Source organism: Panthera onca, chromosome B1 (genome assembly GCF_046562875.1).
Source record: "Panthera onca isolate mPanOnc1 chromosome B1, mPanOnc1 haplotype 2, whole genome shotgun sequence".
NCBI lineage: Eukaryota > Metazoa > Chordata > Mammalia > Carnivora > Felidae > Panthera > Panthera onca.
The window spans coordinates 158,241,957-158,268,192 of record NC_138342.1 but is presented as its reverse complement, the minus strand read 5'-3'; the positions used below and the strand labels follow the sequence as shown (position 1 = coordinate 158,268,192).

At 41.5% G+C, this 26,236-nt stretch overlaps 1 protein-coding gene across 9 annotated transcripts in view; it reads right to left on the bottom strand.

Moving 5' to 3' along the window:
• UNC5D (unc-5 netrin receptor D) overlaps window positions 1-26,236 on the bottom strand; it is a 554,978-nt gene that overhangs the window by 216,287 nt on the left and 312,455 nt on the right. For all 9 annotated transcript variants that reach the window (XM_060653615.3, XM_060653618.3, XM_060653617.3 and 6 more), the window contains exons 2-3: window positions 22,001-22,219; window positions 8,414-8,557 (exon numbers count right to left, since the gene is read on the bottom strand). In XM_060653615.3, coding sequence (XP_060509598.1) covers window positions 8,414-8,557; window positions 22,001-22,219 — 363 coding nt within the window. The remainder of the gene's footprint in view (window positions 1-8,413; window positions 8,558-22,000; window positions 22,220-26,236) is intronic.

Below are 26,236 nucleotides of genomic sequence, written 5' to 3'. Positions count from 1 at the left end.
TAAATATAGATCAGACATTTTTGGAAGAAACATCACTAAGTGATTCAGTCCGCTCTGTCCATCACATTTGGAGACATACACTGCCGACAGGTCCCATTGCTGTCGTCAACACTGATCACTTGATTAAGATGGTATAGGGCTGGATTTTCCACTGAAAAGCTACTCATTTCCCGTTGGTAATTATTAAGAAGTATCTTGTGGAGAGATACTTTGAGGATATACAAACATCCTGTTACTCCTGAAACTTTTACCCTCTAGTTTAAGCATCCATGATACTTGTCTGAATCAATTAATATTCTAATATTCTAATGTTGCCACTATGATTTTCCATTTCCATCATTCCTTTCACACTGATCCATTTACTCTACCATGAGGGAGGGCTCTCCCTTTGCCCTCCATTATTCATATGTTCATTCAGTCATGTTTTTCAAAATACCAGTATGGATTTCTGGGTTCTTATTTACTGAGTTATAATCCATCTCTCTCAATCATTTTGATACTCAAATTGTCCCAGATGTGACCAATGAGAGTCCTTTTTCGGTGGCTGCTGTTTCCTTTTACATGTTCAAATGAAAGGACATTGTACAAAATAAGTGACATTTACACTTCAAAAACTCAATGTCATGAATGACAAAAGAGGACTGAGAAATTACCCAGATTAAAGAAAACTAAAGTGACCTCTCAGCTGAATGTAACCCATGATCTAGAATTTTTGTTGTTATTGTAACAAAGGAGATTACTGAACCATGGGTGAAATATGAATAAGGTCTCAGGACTAGATAATAGTATTGTATCAGTGTTAATTTCTTCATAATTATACTACTAGTTATGTCAAAAAACATCCTTGTTCTTTAAAAAGCATACACGATTAAGTATTTAAGGGAGAGGGGGCATCCTGTCTGCAATTTAATCTTAAACGTGTCAGAAAACAAACCACAATAATCTACATATGAAAGCATATTATCAACACAGAAAGAGAACTCCAAAGCAACATTTGATGATTCTCAGAAGACTTCGGGGAATTCTTTGTACTACACACTGCAACTTTTCTGAAGTCTGAAATTATGTCAAAATTAAAAAAAAATTAAAACCTCTATTAGTGTGTATTTCACCTGCTCACGTCATGCAGTTATTCCTTCTAGAGAATTGCCAACAGGCATGCACCCCTTGCTTGCCTAGCTAGGCACAGTTTACAGGAGGACGTGGCCAAAAGAATAATGTGCCAATGGGCATATCTAGTTACCAGCTTGACCCCAAACATGCATTTTAAAACTCAGACCCTATGATGTTACCTCGTAGGAGGTGATTTCCTGAACCATCGCATCACTGCCACTGACATCCAGCTTCACGGGCATGGGACCAGTGGGCTTCCCCAGGGCCCCATGCTCGACTGCTCGATGGCCTCAAATTCTTAATTTTTGAACAAGGGATCCCACGTTGTTATTTTGCACTCGGTACCACAAATTATGTACCTAGTCCTGTGGCTACAAGCCAATGTGACACCTTTGTGTAAATTAGACACACGCAAACACAGGCTTGAAAATACCACCTCTGTGTGTAGGAAAACCAGACCCTTCCCTCAGGTGGTTGCAACCATGTGCCAGGTACACATCCTGGCTGCTGGCGTGTGGGATGCTTCTCAGCCTCCCCATTCCCTTCCATGGCTAGATGCCCTTACACAGTGCACAGCTTCATCTAAAGGCCCAGACTCTCATATCCTTCAGTAATTTTCACATACAGTTGATACTTGGACAACACAGGTTTGAACTGTGTAGGTACACATCTGTGTGGATTTTTTTCTACACGTACTGGACAGTAATGAACATGTATTTTCTCTTCCTTATGATTTTGGATTTTTAAATTAATTTATTTTGAGAAAGAGGGAGAGCATGGGAGGGGGAGAGAGAAAACCCCAAGCAGGCTCCACATTGTCAGTGCAGAGCCAGATGCGGGACTTGAACTCACAAACTGTAAGATCATGACCTGAGCAGAAACCAAGAGTAAAGACATTTAATCGACTGAGCCACCCAGGTGCCCCATCTTCCTTATGATTTTCTTAATAGCATTTCCTTTTCTCTAGCTTGCTTTATTTGAGAATGCAGTATATAACATACACAGCATACAAAATATTTGTTAATCGTTAGTGTTATAGGTAAGGCTTCCAGTCAACAACAGGGTATTAGCAGTTAAGTCACTGGGAGTCGAAAGTTACAAAGGTGGATTTCTGACTGCATGGGAGGAGGTCAGCGCTCCTAACTCCCATGTTGTTCAAGGGTCAACTGCAAATTAATTTCAGTCTAAAGGAAAGGACTGACCATTGACAGAGTAAAATCATATCTTTTCTTCACTTTGGCCACATTCTTCCATGATGAGGGGAAGGAAGGAGTGTTTCAAGGTTTTGTGCAATCGCCACCAAGTACAGAGAGGTCTTGACAAGTTTTCCCCATAACCTGTGAGTAAATTCCATGTTCTGGAAAGGGAGGAAGGGAACAGAGCAGGTGGAGCTGGCGGCCAAGGTCTCCTTCAGAGCGTATACTGCGTATCACAGAGTTGTATGATTGTAATGATTCACCTGCTCCCAAATCCCTTTTGACCCTCTCTTTATGGCAGTAAAGATTATTAGGAGTAGTGCACAAGGCAGGGAGGACAAATATGATCCTTATAATGATGTCCCGGTAAGCTACAGATTCACTAAGAAGCCAGACACCATGTCGGCACCATGGCCCAATCAAGATAACTAACAAATGCCCTTTCAGAGAATCATATCTGGCATTGATAAGGTTGCCTTTTCAAACCAAACATTCCTAATACAAGGGTCATATAGAAGTCTCTGCAGTAGGCTCAGGGGTCAAGACAATGAGGGTAATGCAGTCGAATCTCACATCAGATTACATTCTAAGAAAGGGAACAAATCCACCAGCAAGTTCACAGTACCTGTGACTCTATGCAAATTATAATAAATACCATGGGATAAGTGCTAAATAAATGCTATGAGAACTCAGAGAGGTGGGTATTTAGATTTTTCAGTTTTGAAGCTGGAGATACCACAGGGGAGGTATCTTGTCGATGGCTCAGTTGGTGTGTCAGCTGCTGAGGTCAATTAGTATTAAGGGATTTGTTCAACTAGGTTTCATAAAGGAGACAGCATACGAGACGGGCCTCAGATGTAGGAATTAGGTGGGAAGCTACAGGATGGTGCACAGTGGGGCTGAGAATATGCTCCAGGGAAGAGAAAGAATATGAGCACATCACAGAGGGGAAAAGTGAGTCTCATGTCCCAGAGTCTAAGCTGTGCTACCGTAGTGGGATCTCAGCACGCTTGCAGGGATGTAGTGGGAGACAAAGCTACAAAAGTAGGTTAAGGCTGCATTTGAATATCAGGCAGATGTGCCTACATTTATTCTTATTATTTAATTTGCTGTCAGGAGGGGGTCATCGGCAGTTTTTAGCAGGTGAAGTTATTTATCAGAGCCATGAAGCTGAGATCCATAATGGAGGCTTAATTGGATGTCTCTCTTCTATAGTTTTCAAAAAGATACCACTACCCTCCAAAAAGAAACAAATAAAAATAATACTGTTTTAATGTGTGCCTGGAAAATGAGGTAGAGAATTTCATAGCTTTTAAATGAGGTTCTCCTTTAAACTCTTCACTCATTCTTGGCACAACTGCATAGGTATTTTAGGCGTGCCTCAAAAAAGCAGCCTATTTAAACGATATTCAGGCTGTATACTTTATAGATCTTTTCTTTAAAAAAAAAAATCAACAAAGGGGCGCCTGGGTGGCTCAGTGGGTTGAGCGTCCGACTTCAGCTCAGGTCACGCATGATCTCATGGTCCAGGAGTTCGAGCCCTATGTCAGGCTCTGTGCTGACAGCTCAGAGCCTGGAGCCTCCTTTGTGTCTCCCTCTATCTGTCTCTCATGCTCTCTCTCTTGCTCTCCCTCAAAAATAAATAAACATAAAAAAAAATGAAAAACTGAAGTAAAATAAATCAAGCAAACAGTGGTTTCCTGCTGTGTTTCATTCTAAGCGGCCAACTTGCTATGTGACTCTAACAAGCACAGGCTCCCATCTCTCCAGCCCCAGCTCTTCTACTGGGAAAAAAGGCCCAAGTCTCAAGAAGCGAGTGATCGATCAAGGGTTAATGATACAGGCAAAACATTGTGTAAGCAGATGAAGAAGAGGGAGAAAAGCGGGAAAGAAAAGCAATAGCTAAGCAGCCAAATGTTCACACATGAAAATAAACAACCCCGAATAATTGAATATTCCTGGTTTTGACAACCGTCCAGCAGCAGAACCAACAGATGCTACAGTGGCCCGACCACCTCCAGCTGGATAGAATCAGACAAACGAGAGAAGGCCTGTGGGAGTCCCTCCCTGGAGATGGGCTTCTGCCAACCTGGTGGGGGTACATGTGGGTTGGCTTTATTTATTTATTTTTACCTTTAGAAAATCGTTTTTGAGACGGGGCCTCGGCTATTTCCAGCCCCGGGCATTTGGAAGGCAGCCAACATCTCTCTGACACACTGTGGAATTATTAAGGAGAAGACAATAGTTTAAGATGACAGGCACTCTGGTTACTAAAACAAAGCCTGTACTGGTTTTGGGACACGAAGGCAGTAATGCGTTTGACTTCATGTACACGTACAACGCGTGTAACTTACATGCACTGAAATATATTCAACATATGCAGGAACTTCACCATGAGGAGGAATTTCCTCAGCAACGGAATGGAAAAGCAATCACTGCTTCCCTCAAGGAAACAACTTACGTGCACGTGAACCTTTCTTGCTAGGACGGTTCTCAAATTCCAGTTGATAGAAAGGAGTCAACAAGGTTTAGTAGCAAAGCACCATCTGCTGGGTGACCTTTGGTCAAGCCACCTAACCCTTCTGAACATCATTTATTCAGCTATTAAATGATGACGCCTTATCAATATATTCAGCTATTAAATGGATGAACTGGTTAAATCAGTATTTCCCAAATCGTGTGTCATAAAGGTTCTGTTCGTTTGTTTGTTTTTATGGTCTTGCTACTCCATGTATGGCCCACAGACAGGCTGGCAACATCAGCATCATCTAGGAGCTCTTGAAAATAATAGAACCTCAGACCTTGCACCGGACTTACTGAGTCATGGGTCAGAATCTGACCCAACAGGCCTGGGGTGGAAGCCAGGCATCTGCATATCTAACCGAAAACGCGGGTGGGGCCGTGTCAAGAAAAATACGAGTTAAATAAATAAAGTACTTGTATTTATCCCATTTCCCTTTAAAGTTGAACGATGTCGAGGTGATATCATGCCAGTGATTACCTAGTGCGATCATGTCAAGTCACCGCAGTCGATACATACACCCCTTGGTGGGAGGCGCCAGCTGCCAGGGAAGGTCTGCTGGCTGTGATTTCAAAATTGTTAAATTCTTAATGCATCACTGGCTAAATGTAGGAAGCATAAGGAGCTCTGATGTTGAACTACAATAATTTAATGAATAATATAAAAATGATACTAATTTTGCAAAGTCCCCTCAAGACAATTGTCATCAGATTCATAAGCTACATTCATCTATCAAAATCCTTATTTAGCACATTAAGATGTCTTTAGTACTTCAAAAACCAATCTCAAAAAGGAGAAACATAGTGACAATTATATCCAATTTGGCTTTTCATTTATTGGGAATAAAGACTATCCTCATGTGCAATGTGTTATTTGCTGGGAAGTACTTGCAAATAGCAGCCAGAAATCTTATTTCAACAAAACATGAAAGTTATTAAAAAAAAAAAAAAAGTGCTTTTTTTTTTTTTTTCCTACAAGCAAATGAAAAGAATTTCAAGCAAGGTCCTAAAGGCAGTTTTTTTCCCTCCACTTTTGATGCTTAATGGCATTAAACATAGTTAAATTTCAATTTACATTTTAATGTACACTGGTCCCCAAGTCAAATGCAATATTTAATGATGAACCATGTCTTGACTTGCAAAAATAATTTTAAATCAATTAAAAAATCTGTCACTTGCGACATAGGAGGAAACTAAAAATATGTTACAAATATAGGAGATACCATTAATTGCATAACATAGGGTTTAATGGTAATTTTTTTACTTAAAAATCACATCTTCATCACATTCATATGTGCATATAATATGCAAGAATGTCAAAACGATGTTTTGAACCCTGAAGAGATTGGTGTAATTGTTACCACAAAAGTATCAGATGCCTCTAAAAAAGTCAAGAAATGATGGAAAAGGTTTCTCCATTTGTAACATCCTTTGATCCTATCATGCTTGGAAGAGTTAGATCCTAGGGCTGCCCTAGCATGTATTTTTAAGAGACTGTATTAGCCATAATCTGCATAAAATTGACTGAGGCGCTACAATTTTAATTCAGTGCAGTTAGTTTTAGTAAGTATTAACACGCCTCCTAAAGAGTGATGCTGGTTCTATGGAGGCTCAAATAGCTCATGACTGATAAGCCTACCTCTGTGCCAGGTACAATCTGAAATACTTTCTAGTTATCAGTCCCTGTAAGTCTTGCGATAATTCTATGAAGTAGGCACCCTTTCATCACTGGAGACATGAAGACACAGAGAGATGCGTAAACTGTCCGCCATCACAAAACTAAGGAGTAGAGCTGGAACCAGTAACCAGCAAGGCTGCCGTGTCTCCTGGGGTCTTAACCACCATGGTCCACATGGTCAAAGAGGAAACTGCAGGAGCAAAGGCACATGTCAGAGAAGCGACGGTGATTTGCAGAACAGCCAACTGCTTGGAAGGATATAGCGCACATGATCGAAGGTTATGGGAAATGAACAAAGGTGAGCTGGGAGCCATTCTTTGCTAAACTTTGTAAGCCAGGGGAAAACCCGGAGCTTTCTAGCAAGCAGGTGACAATCAGAAATTAAATGAGCAAGTATGGAGGTGAGAGAGACTGGAGGTGACAGATCAGTGTGATGTTATTTATAATAAATCACAGAATAGGTCACCTGGACCTCAGAGACATAGAGGAAGAGGAGGAAAAGTGATGTGGAAAAGCCACAAATTGAGGAAGGCCATGTTGAAATCCCTGTGCTGCTTGTTCTCTCTTTTTTTCCCAGAGAGAGACTGGGAAATTTGACCCTGACAAGGGTCATTATGTTGACCCTGACAAGGGTCAAATGCGCCGACTAGCCTGGCCGAAGCCGTGCAGGGATCACAGAGCTGGTTGTGTTAAGGTAAAACCAAACATATCCCCTCTGTCAGCTGACCTGCTACTTTAGAGTCAAAAAGTATTTGTTGGCTAAAATTAACTAAATAACTACAGGACAACGGTTTCCTGTGGCTCTTACATCAAAGAGCACAGCTTACAAAATGACCTCTTCTCCTTGGCCTACTAGGGCCCAGTCAACATGCAGGAGAGGGCCTCTCAAATTGCCAGGAGAGTGAAGGTGAAATGCGTATTTTGAGAAGAAGATTTCATTTCCCAAGAAACATAAATGTCTCTGCAAATAGCAATTCATTCCTATTCTCAATCCCTAAAACCATCGACATCTGCTATGAATTCCTTGAGTCCTCAAATAAATCCCCCTTGTCCCGTATTCTTTATGGCACTCTCAAAAGGCAGCATTTGAATAAAACAACAATAACCAAGTCTGTCCTCCTTCTCTCAATTTCTTTCTGGAGGAGCTTTTACACTCCTGGGCTCACAAAAGAGATTTTATGGGGACCCATCACGGCGGGATAATGGTGGTAGGGGAATGAAGACATTTTAAGGGAGGAGGAAGGAAGTTTCTGTCCTTCTAAGTCTGTTTGAGATGATGAAAACATTGATGCTGAAATATGATAAAAACATCTTGGACTCTCCTGAAAAGCAATTTTCTTCTTCTTCCCCCACCCCCCTTTTTCTTTTTTGGAGTTCTACGTGGGTCAAACAAATGCAGTTTTAAAGCCCATTTCCATGTTTTAAGATACAGAAGCAAGAGGCTGAACAGCAGGCTATTACAAATCCCTTAATCTCTAATGTCTTATTTTTGCAGATCTGCTGGAAAGTGCAGTAAATAGTCACTGCTCACCTTTTCCCATCAATGCCCCCTTGAACTTTGTCATTGATAACGAATAGTAGAACCCATTTACACGGGTTTCTTTCTCTCAGAAACTGTTCCCCTCCCCACCCCCGGCATTGTCAAGACACCTGCGATCTGACAATCTCGGCAGAATCTCGGAGCCAACCTGATTTGCGGATTGTACTCCAGAGGCAATTTTCAACATTTAAAACACAGCTTTAAAGAGTAAATTTGGTAGAGACAGAGACAGTTGTGATGCCTCCTGGATGTCCTCCGATCGATATTCTGCAGAAGCACCTGGCACCTCCAAAGCCCCCTCTTCAGCTCCGATGAACTCCGGCCCGTGTTCACACCAGACAAGAACATCACCCAGAATGTACTCACAAGCTATGCGCACGGAGGCCTTCCTGCTTTTGGAGGTCCCCAGGTGGCTCCATGCCACACACTGGCACCAGTAGTCCTCTGGCCCGTGGAAGTCCTCTACCTGCTGCCTGGTGACGTTGATAAATACCTCCCGGACCTTCAAGCCTGATGGGGAGACAGAGCAAATCAACTGAGGCCGCTGTATTTTTCAAACCAAAAGTTAAGGATAGCCAAACCTTCTCTTGTTAATTAAACAGTTCTGTTTTTAATCAAGGCGAGGTTTTAATTACTCTGACAATAATATATTGCTGCTAATTAAATTCCAACAGCTGAGTAAGCTAGAAAGAATGAGTGCAAAGTATTACCAACCAATGTGGCTCCAATACCATACAATAATTTTCACAGTAACTCGACTTGATGCTTTTTCTTTGTCTTGCTTGGTGTAAAGCCTACGGTGAGGAATGCAGTACCACAATTAACTGCTGGGATTCTAGAGGCTAACGAGGCCTCAGCACACAGACCACAGAGATGTAGTTCCAGGTGGTTCTAAATGGCCCTATCCCTGGGTATGGCAGTGGGCAAGGATCTAGCAATGTGGCTCAGGAGAAAGAGGGAACAGTGAATGTGTGTGAACAGGCCAGGAAACCAGGGAAGGGCCCTGCCTCAGCTTCAAAGGCTTCAGACAACAAATACAATGCAGACAATTTGAACTACATGAGTCTCAAAGCCCTGAGGAGAGAGCCCAGCAAGGCCACTGTAGCAATGGTGTGAGGAGGTAAAGGAAGGAGAGGCTCTTATTGAAAGAGGAGCTAAGGCTACCCCTGCAAAATAAGATAAAACTGAGACAGCCACCTCTCAATATTTATTATCATTAATTGCTTTGCATCCTCCCAAGGGTTAGAAAATGTGCTTGGTACTTCTTACTGGGGAGCGTGAGTTTCTTCCAAACCTCTGACCAAGGACAATCGGCCTTTCTTTCTTTGGGAAGAACAGTCACCTTGCATAGAGTGCCAAGGATGAAAGGGGACACGCATCACTAGCCATATCAGTTCAATCATCACAGGCAGGACAGCAGCTCTGACAGTCAGCAAGCTCTCTCCGTTCACCGGACATGCTGAGGCTGTGCCTTTCTCTGGGACAGGCAGTGTGGGAGAAAAAGAGACCATGCCTATTGAATTGCACTTATATACTAGCATCATATAAGCCTTCAACCTACTCACTCACTACATTTTCACAACAGACTAACGCGGTAGGAACTATGGCATTCCCACTATGCAGACAAAAGAACCGTCTTAAGAGAGACGAAGTCATTTGTCTGCAGTTACACAGTCTCTTAATGGAAGATCTGGGGTCTGAACCTAGATCTGTCTTACAGCAAAACCAGCACCACGTGCACATCCTTCTCAAAAATTAAAATTCTGTCCCTGTATTTTAGGTACTTATACTTAATTATGGAAATAAGACTAACACAGGGAACATTTAAAGAAACAAGAAGTGCATAATTATGCTTTTTCCTTTAAATTCAAAAGGAATTCATGGGACAGAATCATCAGTACAATCCAATGAACCAGGGGCTCTTGATGGAGGAGGTGGAATGTGATTTTATCTTGGGTGGTGGTAGGATTTAAAGAACAAGAACGGAGGTGTGCCATCAGTCAAGGCTTGGGAGACATTCCTTTCTACCCAATCAATAACATGTTATTGACGGCGTGTGATGGAGAGAGTTTTATGACCACATAAATCACCACGTACAATTGGAGTTATACTTCCTCACATTTTAGAAGGTATCACACATAGAAAATCATCTTCATGACAGTTGATAATCTATGTTTCCCTGTTTGTGCCAAGTGCAAAAGTACACTCTCCGCCCCCCCCCCCCCCCACAGAGATGTAAGGGTCTCAAAAGCTGAGTTCCACAGGGAATAGGAAAAAAAGCCCTACAGGTGTTTTTATTGATGGTGGTGTTTTTGTCTTCGCACTTAAAGAAACAAAAAGTGTGAGTGGAAGGATGATGGCGAGGAGGAGGCAGAGTTGGGAGGTGAAGAGAAAAGGAGAATAAAAACAAAGCAGAGAACAAAACAGGATGGTTAGGACAGAAAGCAGAGCGGAGTGTGGCCGCCCATGCCGGGGATTCGAAAATAATGTGAAATAAACAAAACTAAGGAACGAGACTGCAGGGATGAGGGCTTGTGTTATATTTTTCTCTTTTATTTGAGGCAAACGGTGGATGACCCTACTTTGAATAGTGAAAGGGATGAGACAGAACATCAAATCAATGCACCCAGAGGTCAGAGATACTCTGTCACAGTGCAGAGACATGCGGAGACAGAATATGCCTACCATTTAGGAATCAGGGGTTTCATCAGAGAAGCATTCTATAGGCTTGAGAGGTCAGAAATGGGTTCAAGCTGATGGGGAACAATTTACTCTCACAAATCCCCAGAAACAAGAGGCAAATTACACCATGCAGGGCCACCTGGGGAAGCTAGGAGGCAGAAGGGGCACAGGAAAATGGGGGCAAGAGCCTTTATTGTGGTTTCCATGGGAAGACACAGGACCTGGTAAACAGGTGTAAAATTGTCGAGTTTGAATCATTTCAGTGGGCTCAGGAACATAATGGCTGTCCCCAGTTGTCAGGTAGCTGGTCCTGAAATGAGCATAAGTGAATATTGCCCTGAAGTGTAAGAGCTTAATAAAAGTAGTAGCTCAGGGTCTGGGCTCTGGACAGTTTGTTTGCATATAAAAGGCACTCTTACAGGCAAGTTATCTGCTCTCTCCAGGAATCAGGCAGCACCCTCTGGCAGGACATCCCTCCAGGGTGAGTAAGACCCCAACATGTCAGTGCATCCCATACAGAAACTAAACGTGGACACATGAACAGACAGCTGCATATTTGTTTTGGGGAAGCATAAACCATAGACCGGGGACCATCACCATGAAGGTCCGACCTTACCTTACCCCGTGTCCAGAAGTCTGCAACCCTTCCTTCAGACTAATGCTAAAGTCACAATTGCAACACTGGGACAGCTCATTTACAAGTTCTTCACCGGGGCTTTCCCATCAGATTGAAGCAGCCAAACGAATATAAACCAACTATTTGCAAACACAGTGTATTTTTCCTGCAGGCTGCATCAGGGTGGCAGGCTCCTTGCAAAGGCCACAAGTGGGGCGCCTGGGCGGCTCAGTAGGTTAAGCATCTGACTTTTGATTTTGGTTCAGGTCATGATCTTAAGGTCCGTGAGATCAAGCACCACATCAGGCTCAGCACTGATAGCGTGGAGCCTGCTTGGGATTCTCTCTCTACCTCTCTCTCTCTCTCTGTCCCTCTTCCACTTGCACCTACACGTGCATGCTGTTTCTCTCTCTCTCTCTCTCAAAATAGATAAATAGATTAAAAAAAATAAAAATAAAAGGCCACAAGTGACATGACCTCCACCCCCGTCTGGCCAAATACACTGTCTGGATTAGACCTTTCTTCTAACATGAAGTCTTCAGTCTTGTCACATCATTCCCTCTAGGAGACCTCTTGGAAAATCATGACCATTGTGGATCTATTATGCTTATCTCTACCGTAACAAGAAATAATTCTACTGAATAAAAAAAGTTTTAAATAGTATATTCTCTCTCAAATCTCCATTATAGCGCTGTCTAGTGATACACACACACACACACACACGTGTGAGCATGACCAAACATCCAGGGAAAGCAGCTCTATTTAAGGAAACCACTGCCCACACCCCTCCGCTGAAGTTCATCCAACAGCATTGCAGGGATGGCCATCTACTTCCCCACCTCAAGAGATGGCAGCTAACTTGTTCACGGGAAATACTACAGAGGAGCAAAAATCCCAGGCACACAGAAGGTGACATCTCATAAATAAGAGCAGCACTGCACCTGATGACTTGTGTAACTCTAATAAGCACAGAAAAGTCCAACCCTTTAAATTACTGTGTAAATTATAACCATCAGCCTTTGTAATGGACTGGCGTCTTACAGAATATATAAAAATATGACTATGGGACTGATATGCTAATAAGCTTTCGACGCTGTTGGATGTTTCGGTTGTACGGAGACTAATGTTGGCAGCAGATGAATAATTGCTCTGCATGTTCTAAACATAACAGAACAGCACAGACCTTCATCATTTGTCAGCTTTATTTGTTTAAATGAGAAAAATGCTGACAGCAGTTATTGCTGTAATCCCCTTATTTATCAGATAGAAAACACTAGTTACTCTTAGCAGGTCTAATCCTGGTGGGAGACTGAAAGTTACAGAATTTTCAAACTAATTGAAGGTATACGTGTTAGTGTTCCAAGAAGAGAAATACAGAAGACAGCAGGAAGGCAACGGTGAGAGAAAAAGAAGGCAAATCATTTATTCCTGGCTACCGTTTATGAAAAGGGCTTTGAGTCTTAGTCTTGACTTGTTCCCTAGCAAAGAAAGAATTCTGGAATAGTATTTCACATTCAGCACCACACCCACTGCAGCCCATGGCCTAATAGCTGTCCCACACCTTTTATCTACTGCTCATTATCGTACTTCCACAAATCCCAAAGGGAACATCCTGCCATGGTTATTGTTGCCAGCCTGCTCTCAGATACACCTGGTGATGGGCACCTGGGGAGGAATTTGACATCATTCCCTGATGCTTCCCACCCCTCCTAGCTTCATGTCCCTCAATCTTTTGGAAGTTCTCTGTAGCAGGATGCTTAGCTTTACTAAACTGAATAACTAAGTTTCAAGAAGGGAAGTCAAGGATCCCTCTTCCTCCTTGGCATATCTTTCATATCCCAAAACCACACAGAAGAAGTAAAAAACCAGCAAACTGGGTTTTGGCGAATTGTTTTCTCAACTGATGCTCTGTACCCTCTCTTTGGGCCAGCTTAGCTCTGCATTTCACCACCTGCTTTATTTTCCACATTGTAATGGTTCACAATTGGGGATTAACCGAGAGAATGAGTAAACTGCTCTCCAGAGACAAAGCTCCAAACAACTATTTCCAATACAACTTCATGAGTAGCACAGGGCCCTCCTCCCTCAATTCTTTGGGAAAGAAAAAGGAAAAATGAAACTCCTCTTGAAAAGCAACAGTCTCATATTCAAGAGCCTTCTCCAATGAACCATTGCCTACTTAGGTTTCTCAGTCCCCTCCGATGCCTGCATTCGGCTGTGAGATCGTCCTTCCTTACCCGTGGTCCCTGGAGAAGACAGAAAACAACTCACACATCAGGAGGCAGAAAGCCCACCACTTCCACAAGGGAATATTTTTCATGTGCCTCTTACTAGTCCAGGGCTAGAGCCTAGAAAACATGCTTCAGGGCACCTGGGTGGCTCAGTTGCTCGAGAGTCTGACTCTTGATTTTGGCTCAGGTCATGATCTCATGGTCCTGGGATTGAACCCTGCATCAGGGTCTGTGCTGAGCATGAAGACTGCTTGGGATTCTCTCTTTCCCTCTCTCTTTGCCCTTCCCTCACTTGTGCTTTCTGTCTCTCTCTCAAAATAAGTAAACATTTAAAAAAAGATGTTTGAGGGGCGCCTGGGTGGCTCAGTCGGTTAAGCGTCCGACTTTGGCTCAGGTCACGATCTCGCGGTCCGCGGGTTCGTGCCCCGCGTCGGGCTCTGGGCTGATGGCTCAGAGCCTGCTTCCGATTCTGTGTTTCCCTCTCTCTCTGCCCCTCCCCCGTTCATGCTGTGTCTCTCTGTCTGAAAAATAAATAAACGTTAAAAAAAAAAATTAAAAAAAAAAAGATGTTTGAAAAATGAGAAGCTTCCCCATATTTTGAATAGCATTATTATCATTGCTGATTATTGTACCCTTTTATAGCCCTTTACTTTTATTATTAAGGTAACCACATGTAGTATCTGATTTCATCTTAACATCATGTTATTATTGTCTCTATGCGTACCTTGTTGCAGGTCCCCTATCATAGGCAATACATCAGAGATGTTATACAGTTTGTAATGTACATTATTTGAACAAAATAAGTGAGTCATCATACTGTGCCTGCCACTACACCAGGTGCTGAGGATACTGTGACAAAGCAGATGAGCAAGATTCTTGCCCTCAAGGAGCTTACAGGTTAAAGGGGGGAGACATTTCAACCTACCCCGACAAGGCGGCATGGGAACTGCCATGACAGGAGAAGCGCTATGGGACCACACAAGAGGGGCTGCTCACCCCTCCATGCAGCAAGAGCTTCTGGGGGTGGATGCCATTCTACCGGGGACATGAAGGCTGTCTCCTTACCCAGTCAGCTTGACGTCTCAAGCAAGGCTCTGGGAAGGACACACAGATGGGACACATATTTAAAGTTTCAGAAGTCTGACATATTAGGGAAGCATTTTCACGGAAGCGTGCCTCCATTACTTTGGGGACCTTAGATATCTTCAGGCCAACATGCTATTGAAAATAGTAAGTTAAATGTAGATAATTAAAAGGTAGAACTGTATTTCATTTTCCTGGCAGATGCTTAATTAGGGCTAAATGTCTTTTGCCACTCCATCCTAGCAACAAGATTAAAATGTATTTTGATAAAAAAAAAATAGTCATCCTTTGAATGTGTGCAATGCCTAATGAATACTCTTTAGTTTCCCCTAGATAATAACCACTACACGTATTCCTCAGAAGCACAAGTTCAGAGTTAAGTACAGAAACCAAGAATACACTCAAGCTCTCCAGTTTCTTCCACACCAGAGATTAGAATTAATCAGCACAGAGGTGTCTGGCAGAGGAAAGCAAATTAACTGGATAGTGTTGTCTGATAGCAGAGAGAGGGAAACTCTAGAGCCAGGAGTAGACAAAGTAGGGTTATTTAGAGGACATCACCCTGCAGATGACTCACTGGGACATCACACTCATAGCTTGGTGGGCAACAATTGTGACTTCCAACCCAGCTGCCTCAATAAGTGACTTCTGTTTCCTGAGGTCACTCAAATTACCTCCGGGGAGTAGATCATGCCCTGAGGGCAAGGCATATATCATACAGCTTCTACCTCTCACAGCGCTACCAATGGCTGGGAGAATTACATACAGCGTGAATGTAAACTGAATGAATGAATCACCAGCCAGTGAGAGGTTATTCTATGCAAGACAGTTACTTGCATGTGAATAATACTGGCCCTTTTGTCTATTTGAAATTATAAAAGTTCGCAACTTTCTGTTTGTTTTTGGAAGAGTAATCAACAGCCGCTTGCCCCATTAAAAAATAATAATAATAATGAGCAATTTCAGATTTATCCCTTTCAAGGCTACCCTTGATTGAGCACTTGCTGTATATACACTGGGCCCTGGGACTCTGCATTCCTCACAGCAGTTCTATGTGATAGATATAATTATAGCTATTTTACATCTGGGGAAACTGAGGTTAAAGGAAGCTAGGTAACATATGTACCTCAAAGCTTGTAAAGTGAGGGCCAGATTCCAAACAAACCTGGTATCGTCTAACACTGATACCCATGCTCTTAACCACTACATGGTCTTCAGGGTTTCTTTTCGATTCTTGTAATTCCTACTTCAAATAAATATACTTCTGAGTGTCGTATGAACAGAAAAAACTGAAAATGTCCAAAGGCACTGGTAAAGAATTTAGTATGTACAACAAATCTCTGGTCCCTGTCAGGAATTGTTATTAAATTACATAAATGGTGAGCTGCTGTCTCTCTCTGCTAAGGATGGAGTGAGTGTAAGTGGCCGCCAATTTTTTTGTAGGTATGGTTCAACTGGACACGAGAGACAAGGTCTTCTATACTCTGTCACAAGGTTATGGAAAGAATGCATAGCATTTTCGTGAAAACCTTTTAAGAATATGTCAGTCCTCTCTGAAAAGCACAGGGATGAGCAAGATGAAATCCAGGGTGGGATGGGAGAACATTTCTATAAAAGTGAGTTTTAAACCCACAAACTGCCAATGGAACACTTGAGAGATTGATTATTTCTGTGTTATGTGGACTAAAATATATGCTTCCCAAATGTACCTTGGTGATTTGTGAATCATTGAAGGCAACTTCAAATTAATGGTTTTCTGGAAGAAACTATATTCAAATCCCCATCACCAGCACAGCAAAGTTCTTAGATACAAACTTTAAAGATTTAATACATTTTTATTTCTACTCTTCTCCCTTTTCTCAACACAATCCATTAACCTTTTATCCCCAGAGAGGGACTCCAGTTGTTTAAAAAGGAAATCACACACAATGAAAGCCCTGAAATGATATTCTTTAAGAAGAAAAATATTAGTTTACCGGAGTTGAGACTTTTCCCATAACACATTGGAATACACATTATTTCACTCATTAGAGTTCAATATCTCCAAGGTAGAATAAGATAAGAGCCACGGAGCATTGTTAAGGGAACTTCTGTTTTTATTGAACAATAAAGAAGTGGTTTAGCTTATTGATAACTCAAGCTTCCCACAGGCTACATTACCTTCATTGCCAGGGATGGGTTTTCCTGGTTCTTGTTGTTTCTTTTCTGTGTGTGTGTGTGTGTGTGTGTGTGTGTGTGCGTGTGTCTGCCTGTTTACTACATTAAATCTCTTAATTTCTCTGTTACTGAGCACTCTGGCCATTTCTCAGGGGCGTGATTCCTAGGTAGGGATTACCTCTCAACTCCAGATGTTAACAGAGGAAAATCACAAGGAAGAAGAGTTCTCATATTTCCAAATGAAATGAGGCAAAACAAAAGAGGACCCCTTGGCTTGTGCAGAGAACTGAAAGTGTACATTACTAAGAGGTATGGCCATGTCTGTGCAAACACAGTAACTCATGTCAAATAAATTGTGCCTTTTGCAGGAAAGAACTCTAGCTCTGGGTTTTCTGAGCTAAATTGTGTGAAAACACACAATCCTTTTTCTTCTTATTTGAACTCTTAGATGACGGGGCCAAATTACCAGAAAGACCAAAGGCAGTTTGCAGCCTTTAACAACTGAAAGGACTTATTGCTTCCAATTTGGAAAATACAAAAGATTCTGTGTCTACTCCAAACACTCCCGGTCTTATGCATTTCCCAGTAGGACTTTGAAGAAAGAAAATATTAAGTAGAGAATATCCAGGTTCTCTGGGAGCGTTCAGATGGAGACTATGTTGGCCAACGATAGATAAGCAGTTACTTCTGACTTCTTAAAAGAACATGAACAATTCTCTACCTCTGCTCAAATGTGGTCCTACTTCCTTGTCCTCTTGGCGTCCTTCCCTCCTCCTGGACCAGCAGGAATTGTCTTACAGACCCAATCAAAAGCCATTAAGTCTGTAAAGGTAGTCAAGCCCTGTGCTGGAGCTCCACACTGAAGAACCCAAGGGAAGTAATGTATCTATTTTTCAATACCTGAGGCCATTTTGCTTCCAACCTTAATTGCACTTATGTATTGGCTCGGCATACACCATCTGCACTCATCTTGCTCCGATTTCCACTATTCTTCTATTAATACAGAGCTTAGGAAACATAATTGCAGTGTGCAGTAGACAGCGATTTTCATTAACTACACAGAAGAAAACTGTTTAGGGAGAGACATTTTTTTTTTTCCTATTGATTCAATCAAAATGACTTGGAAGAAAAGGTTGTACTTATTAAATTCTTTCCAAAAAGGTAGCTGTTAAAATTTAAATTCTTTCTCAACAAAAAATTGGTATATAATCTCTTCAGGTTTTGTCATTTATGATTTTTTTTTTTTGTTCTTCCCAGTTCCTTTGAAATTCGTGAATTTTTATTGGTCTTTTTTTTTTCTTTTTTTCTTTAAGTGGAGAGAAGAGACTTTTACATGGAAACAGAGAATGTAATCAACGCTGCTATTTGCAAGACATGGAGTTGCCTAGCAATGCTAGGGGAATTAAAAGGGGGAAGCAATAACAAAACAGAATGTTGTGAAATTACAAGAGGGTGCAGTGTTAAATTGGCTTGCAATACTTACCAAGAGGTCTTCCAATGAGAATGGATATAGGATTTTCTAGGACTGGTATAAAAAAAATACCTGGCCATTTTCAATGTTCTTCCCATCTTTCATTTGGAGCAGTTTACCCAATGGGATTCTGCTATTGTGAGTTCATTACTGGACAGAATCTAGGCCAGAAACATCGGACAATAAAACACAGCCTCATTGAGCCACTGGTATTTGAGTCCTTTCCAGTTGGACTAATTGAATATAAGATATATAAGCCTTTCACATTCTCCCATTGTTTTACAGGCTTTTGCTCACATGGCAAATGCTCTTCCCTTTGTTGCCCTCTCCCAGATTTCAGAATCTTCCTTTCAAGTGTACACACCAAGATAAATGGGGCTGCTCTGCTCATGACTCAGTCTCTCCCAATGCATGGAGTATCTAAGATCCCAATCCTGGGGGCACAAATGCAGACATTTTGCTGACACTGAGGTTGGCTCTGTCTTCCTCTTTTGCCTGAATTATGTTAAATCATTTGAAGAAAGATACTATATATTTGCAATCCTAGAAATTTCTCTGTATCTTCAGATGCTATAAACTCTTGTCTACCAGAAACATGACATAGGAAAAAGGATTGGCTCTCACAGAGATGGCAGAAATGATGAAGGATAAAGAAATCCCAAAGGAATAACTATGGGATTATAAACTTGGGAAATGGAAATATGAAAAAGCTTCACGATGGAAAATGATGAGCCATGGGCTAAAAGCCATCCTTATGTCAGTAAGGGAATTTGTGAAAATTCTTATTAGGAAGGAAAGCACAGGAATCTGTATGTAAAGATGGCTTATAGTGTGGAGGAAATATATCTGAAGTAGAAACCAGGAGATCTGGGTTCTAGAAACAGCTATGCCATCAACTGGTTGTAGCTCTTGGAACTAAAGATTTGTATTTTGTAAAACAGGGCTGCTAGGTTATTACTAAGGTCCCTTCCAGCTCTCAGATCTAGATTCCAGAATTCCAAGCATGCTTTTGGTCAGAAGAACAACATCTCTAAAGCAGACCCATTTTTTTTTTTCCTTCCTCATATTGGTTGCAAACTACAAGAGGAAATTGTGATAAAGTGTTAGGTGTTTCTCTACCTTTTGAAGTTATGCATTTATACTGCAGTCCCAAATGAGTTCAGAATTCTATAAGGTTTAACATATATATACGTATGTGTGTGTATATGTGTATATATATGTGTGTATATATACGTGTGTGTGTATATATACATGTGCGTCTGTGTGTGTGTACACACACACACACACACACACACACACACACACACACACACAACGTTTAGTTCTCTGTCTTCTTTATTGATCCCCAGGCAGCAACAAAGTATTACCTGAAGATCTTTTGGAACTAAGTTTCACTTCTTGCTTTGGAACAGAGTGTAATCTGGTTGCTTGTTTGTTACCTGTTGATACTCCTCTTCCTGACTCCTAAGGAAGTCACTCTCTGGATCCATTTCATTTTCATATTCCTTACTGCCTGTGGACAACTCATTTCCATGGCTTCGTTATTTCTGGATGACCACCACGTCTACTGTTCTAGCTCTGAACTCTACAAGCTCCAGATCTACAGCTCTTAATGATCTCTCCTAAGTATTTCAAATTCAGCTTGTCCAATGATCTCAGCCTTTTCTCCTTGCTAATGTAATCACTCACAGCAATAGCACCCACCCCCCTTCTGCTTTTGAGATTAATATTCCATCTTCTTCATTGATTCCATCAGTTAGCTATTTTTTTAAATTTATTTATTTGTTTTGAGAGAGAGAGACGTGGGGCAGCAGGGGGGGGGGGGAGAGAGAGAGAGAGAGAGAGAGAGAGAGAGAGAGAGAGAGAGAAACAGAGAGAGATAGAGAAGAGAAAATCCCAGGCAGGCTCCATGCTCTCAGGGGCTCGAACCCACAAACCAAGAGATCATGACCTGACCTAGAACCCAGAATCCGACACTTAACAAACTGAGCCAGCTACCCAGACACCCCCGTCAGTCAGCTATTAAGTCTGATTTGTTAAAGTGCTTCTCACATCAGAAGTCCAGTTCTTAGTTCTGTGGCCACCACTCGAAGCAGACCTTTCTTTCCCCCAACTGAAATATCCAAGTCTCCTGACTCATCCATTCTTGCTTCTTACCATTCCAAACACCTGTGCAGGCTCATTTCACAAAGCAGAGCTCCAGCCATCGCGTTCTCAAACGTCAATATAATCAATCCCCACCACCACCAAGATACTCATAAAAGTAAGGTACTCTTCACTTCATATTTGAGGTCTTTTGAGCCCTCTAATGAATGAAGTTTGCCAGCCATCAGCTGCTATTCCACACCAATATTCTATCTCAACCAGATCAAACTTCCAGCTGAAAAGATACTAAGCTTTCTTTCATTTACTAATGTTGACCTCCAGGCTACTGAGACCCTTCTCTCTCCCATTTAGTGTAGCATCTATTACACCTAATTAAGTTACCTAGTCATCAATGTCCCTTTCAAATGTGAATGCTTCCACACCTTTCCTGATAATCCTAATTAGGCATAATCTTTTTTTTAATCCTCCATAGGATAAGTGCACTTATGGGCATAATGGACTTCCACTTATCAGGAGGAATCAAGCCTCAGAGATTAGTGTTTGTATCTTAGCCTTCTTTGAACACTCTGAAAGGCCATTAGCATATAGAAGAGCAGTGGTATATAGTTAATAAATTAAGCTGACTTGCAACTTCCTAATTATACTCAGGCTATTTGACTTATTCAAAATCTGTCATCTAGAGAGTGACTCAGGATTAACAAAGTCAGTAACTTAGGGTGAGAGCAGTTTGAATTTAGGGTGAGGCTACATTTTCAGGTAGTCCGAGCAGCCAAAATTCAAAAGCATATACAGTTTCTGTTATACACTAAAATTTAACAATTTACAAATTTTGGAACTTTTAAGTCCAATGATTTTGCTTTCAGTTCTAGCACAAGCCTACAGTAGTTTACCTAATGTCTTTGAGTCTCAGTTTCCTTATCTATAAGAAGGTAATGATGGTGTGATTTACCCCTGATGGCTGTTGTGATGACAGTGAGATAATGTGTGTCAAATGTTTACATGAGACCTGGTACACAGTAAGTGCTCAGTAAACACCAGCTGGTAATCATTATTCTTATCACCACTCATCAGCCATATTAGCCAAATTAATAAAGAAGGTCCCTAAATTCTCTCATACTGGAGATCCCATTCAAATCTGGTAATCAAATGTGGACTCTACCAGTTACCAAAAGAACCTAAAGAAGGCCCAGAAACCACCAACCATGGAGAATGAAGTACCCAAGAATAATATCTAGGGGGGAAGATCAGAGCAACTAAAATTACGCTGTTTAAAAACGTGTTCAGTAGATCTGCCTCCAAAAATATTTAGAATTAAGACAATGAAAGCAGTGACTGGTTGGCTTTATTTCCAGTGAGAATATTCACTTCTGTCCCAAACTGGGTGTTAAAGTTATATAGAGCAGGATAAAAAGATGCCCATGTACCACAGAGGAGTAGACTAGCCAAGGAGCTGTGGAGTCATTTAAACACACGATTGCACTTTATCTTATATTCCTGGATGATGTTAATATGACCTCATTCAAATAAAGAACTGGTGGGTGCCTTTCACACTTTTCCCCAGCAATGTAACAACGTGAGGATCTGCTCCCATTGCTTCCCATTCTTACCTGAACTCTCATCCAGACTCTCCTCAGAGACGTGCTCATTTTGATGGACCCACTCGCCATTGCATTTGAAGAATATTTGCATGGCTGGTCTCGCTTTGCACCTCAGTGCAATGGGGTTGCTCTTGATGATATAAGCATCATCTGGCTCCTCTATGAAATGAGGCAGTGTCCCAGGAGCTGAGGGGATGGACTCGGGGAGGGTTTCGCCGTTGTCAGCTCCTGCGAAATTGAAGAGGCCGTTAGAACGCTGCCCATACTGACAGCACACACATCAGGATGCAAAGCACAGCCCACACCGGCTCTAAGAATCTGTCCAGAAAAACACTGCATCATATGAATACAATATGCTCGTAAGGCCCGTGCAGATGACTTCTCATCTAGAGGCTGAACTATATAACATGGTACCATTATCCGGACACACCCTCAGGGTCACGGGACAAATGAAAATAAGGAATAGGAGACTCCCTCAAAACACAGTTGTGAGTCTGCAGGTCTTTGCTGAAAGAACAGAGTCAAGTATCTGTGGGGTGAGAGACTGATTCTGAACATCCAGTCTGGTGAGTGGTTACCTCAACACCGGTCCCAAGCTGCCTCAAAACTTCGAGATGATGGTGGAAATAGCTTTTGTTCTCCTATAAATGAGTGTGGATAATGACGATGTTGTCGGAGGGTACTCAGTCATAAGACATGTTAAAAACAAACAAAAAACAAATGCTTTCTCTACGTATAAAACTGGAGATTGGCTGGCATTCTATCTTAGGGTTTTCTCCAAAACCTCACCAATTTACTGAACATTCTAAAAGGAATGTACTTTTGTCCTGCTTGCCCATGGCTAAAAAATTCTCTGCCCTCAACACCCCCCTCCATATACTGTGAATCTCACTTTCAAGGCTATGAACTAAACAAATCACTAAAACAGCCATAAGCTTTTACTTTTGGACCCATAATTACATTTTTTCAAAGATAAAAAATGGACATGACTCTCCCCTAAATTTAGGGAACTGATGAGAGAAGCAAAATAAAAAGGAAAAAAAAACAGAAGCCAAGATTTTGATTCACTCCCTCTTCACTACACTTCTCAAGGACTTAAGTCCCAGGAAACTAGCACAAAGTCAACGAAAGCAAGATCTGAACAGTGAGCACTGTGGAAATGACCAGGGGGAACAAGTGTGCCTTCAATGGCCATTCCAAGGAAAGGATGAAGAAAGCAAGAATTTCAGTACCCAGATCAACTGTGCCCTGGAAAAGGTTATTCACATTCAGAGCAAACCAGTCTCCAGGATGAAGCTGGAAAAAGGGACCTAGAAAAAGCACTGGGAGAATAATCCAGTTCATCAGGAGGGAGCCTAGGAGGTAGGGTGCGTCCAGGGACCTAACCTGGCTCTCTGTGCACCTTCAGTGTAATTCAGGACAACAAACAGCCCTCTTACTATTTGCACTCAAGTCAACAACCTACATCAGTATGCACTGTCAAAGGTAAACAGAAGCCACAATATTAGGGGGGTAAGACTTTAAGTTTTAGAGGGCATTCTCAAATGCAAATAAAGGGTAAGGGGCTAGGACATAAGAGGTGTTACTGTCTATAATTATATTTCTGTGTGAAGAAGAAAACAAAAGACACCAAGTTGTGAAAAATATGTCTTGCCAGGGGGAACAAACACCATGTGCGCCACCATGATGAATGAAAACAAGAGTTTGATTCTCCAAATTATTTTTTCCCACTAAATACATCAACTTAAGGGCAAAAAACCTCACATACCAAAGAGTTTCGGATACTATGACCTTCCAAATGTATTTGCAATAGAAAAGCCAGCTCATGTGTAAGTAAGTGGAAGTCTCAAAAATTCATCATAAAGCATGTACCCTAGATAGCAAGAGAACAAACAGTTTATGTCTTAAAAGTACAATGAACTCACTCAGAAAATAAAATGTGTCTAGGCCATATGGAATAAGAAGGGTCAGGACAGAATCTGAGAGGTATATTTTTTTTTCTTCTTAAAGTTTTAAATTATATTTTCAATAGGCTTCATAAAATAGATCATATATTAATTCATTTCGTTACTGACTGCTCATGCCAATTTCCATCTTCAATAAATACTAAGTCCCCTCAGGCTTTTGTAAATCCATGCATTAGAGGAAATGACAAAGATATTAAGAGATTTTATATGGACATCAAACAGGTTCCACTCCCACCAGGGCCTTGCGTTCTGTCCAAAGTAATTCATTGCTGCAGAAAAGGGTCACCTGATAAGGAATACCCAAACCTTGTGGTGGGAGCCTGAATGAATAGCCACCGGCATACATTTTGAATGATGCGTTTTAACTTAACTAGTAACAATGCACGAATTTCCAAAGTAACTCCTAAAACGGGGGCAGGGAGCATCATAAATAACTGTCTCTAAATAAATAGAAAGGCCACCTTTATTCAGAATAAATAAAATGACAAAGGCACTAGATCACAAAATACATCAAGCTCACACCATCCAATTCACAAAACAGAGATCTGAGTGCAATTAGGCTACCCTCCCGCTATTTTAATAAATACCCTTTAAATAAAGTAACAAGTTCGGCTTTTATGTGAAACAAAGCAGAAGAGTGGAATAGAAAAGTAGGTAGGTAAGTGTCCTGGCTATCTCCATTAAGAATCAATCAATCTTAATGTTCAGACAAGGGGAAAAAAACAAAAAAGGCAGACTATAACATTACATCTTAATTATTATTGAAGCCATGTCAAAGTCATGTATGCATAGGAAAAGGGCCAGGATCCATGAAAACAAGAAACAAAGAGAAAAGGGGTGGCAGTGGGAAGGTGAGATCACAGGTATATTTGCATATGTATCACCATTTATTTGTATCCTTCCAACAAAGAAATGAAATAACTGTGATTGATTGATTTAGTTTTCTATAGTGAAGTGTTGGGAGTGGTGTTTACCTAACACTGTTCCCAAGCTCCACTTCCCTCCTCCAAGTTCCTCACTGGGCTCAGGATCAAATTCCTGCTCTTCAGATGGCTTCTGTGATGCTAGAAAGCTGGATTTTCCCAGCAGGCTTACCTCCAGGAAGATACCACTTCCTTACCCCACAAGGCTGAGGGTCATCTACCTCCTTCTTGCACTGGAGAGACCTGCCATGCTCAACCCCACCTAGTGGCTTAGAACTAAATTGCTCAGGAAATTCTCAGGGGATTCATCAAGCCAAAGGGTTGATGAAAAGGGATGGGGAAAAAAGGAGGTGAAGTGGGCACTTTTCAGGCACTTGGAAGTTGCTGACAGCACCTGTTCTTTGAAGGGGGTGGGAGGCAGCAACTTATTTTAATAAATGGTTTTACAGAAGACTGCATGAATACTTTTGGGCTCCAGGGTAAATGTTCTTATAATCTCAATACATCTGCCACTGCTTTCTAATTCAGAGAAATGTTTCAAACCTGGTGTGACAAATGCTGGTGACCATATGACCCAGTTAACTGCCTTTTCCCATACTGCTTTTACAGTAGAGGTTAGAGAAATCATAAACTCAGTTTACTTCTTTGCAGGTAGGAATGGTAATGTAACAACCATCTAGCAAATGAGTCATAAACAGAAAAATATCTGAGAAAGCTTTTATTTTCCTAATAAAAGAAATGGGTATGGTGGGTACTGTCCCTTCTCCCTTTTGTCCCTGCCTTAACTAGGGAAGATCAAGAGGAAAAAAAATCCCAGAGGAGCACAGAGCTACCACCAGCTCCGACAACATACAGGCGGAAATAACACCATGAGGCATCCACCTCCAGAAAATTTTTTAAAAATATTTACTTATTTAAGCTACTAATAGTAAGATTTTCTTGTTTTTGCAGAAAATAATCTTCATTGCTACAATGAGATCTTCCTTTTTAAAATTTACTTATTTTTAATTATTTTTTAATTATTTTTTTAACAATTATTATTCAGAGACAGAGAGACACAGAGCATGAGCAGGGGAGGGGGAGAAAGAGGGGGAGACATAGAATCTGAAGTAGGCTCCAGGCTCTGAGCTGTCAGCACAGAACCCAACGTGGGGCTCGAACTCACAAACTGTGAGATCATGACCTGAGCCAAAGTCGGTCGCTTAACCAACTGAGCCACCCAGGTGCCCCAAGATCTTCCTTTTTAAACAAAGCCAGAGCTCCAAGCTTCACTTTATTGAAATCCAACACTCTCAGTGTTAAAGAATTTGGGACAGGAGCGTCTGCATGGCTCAATGGGTTAAGTTCCAACCCCT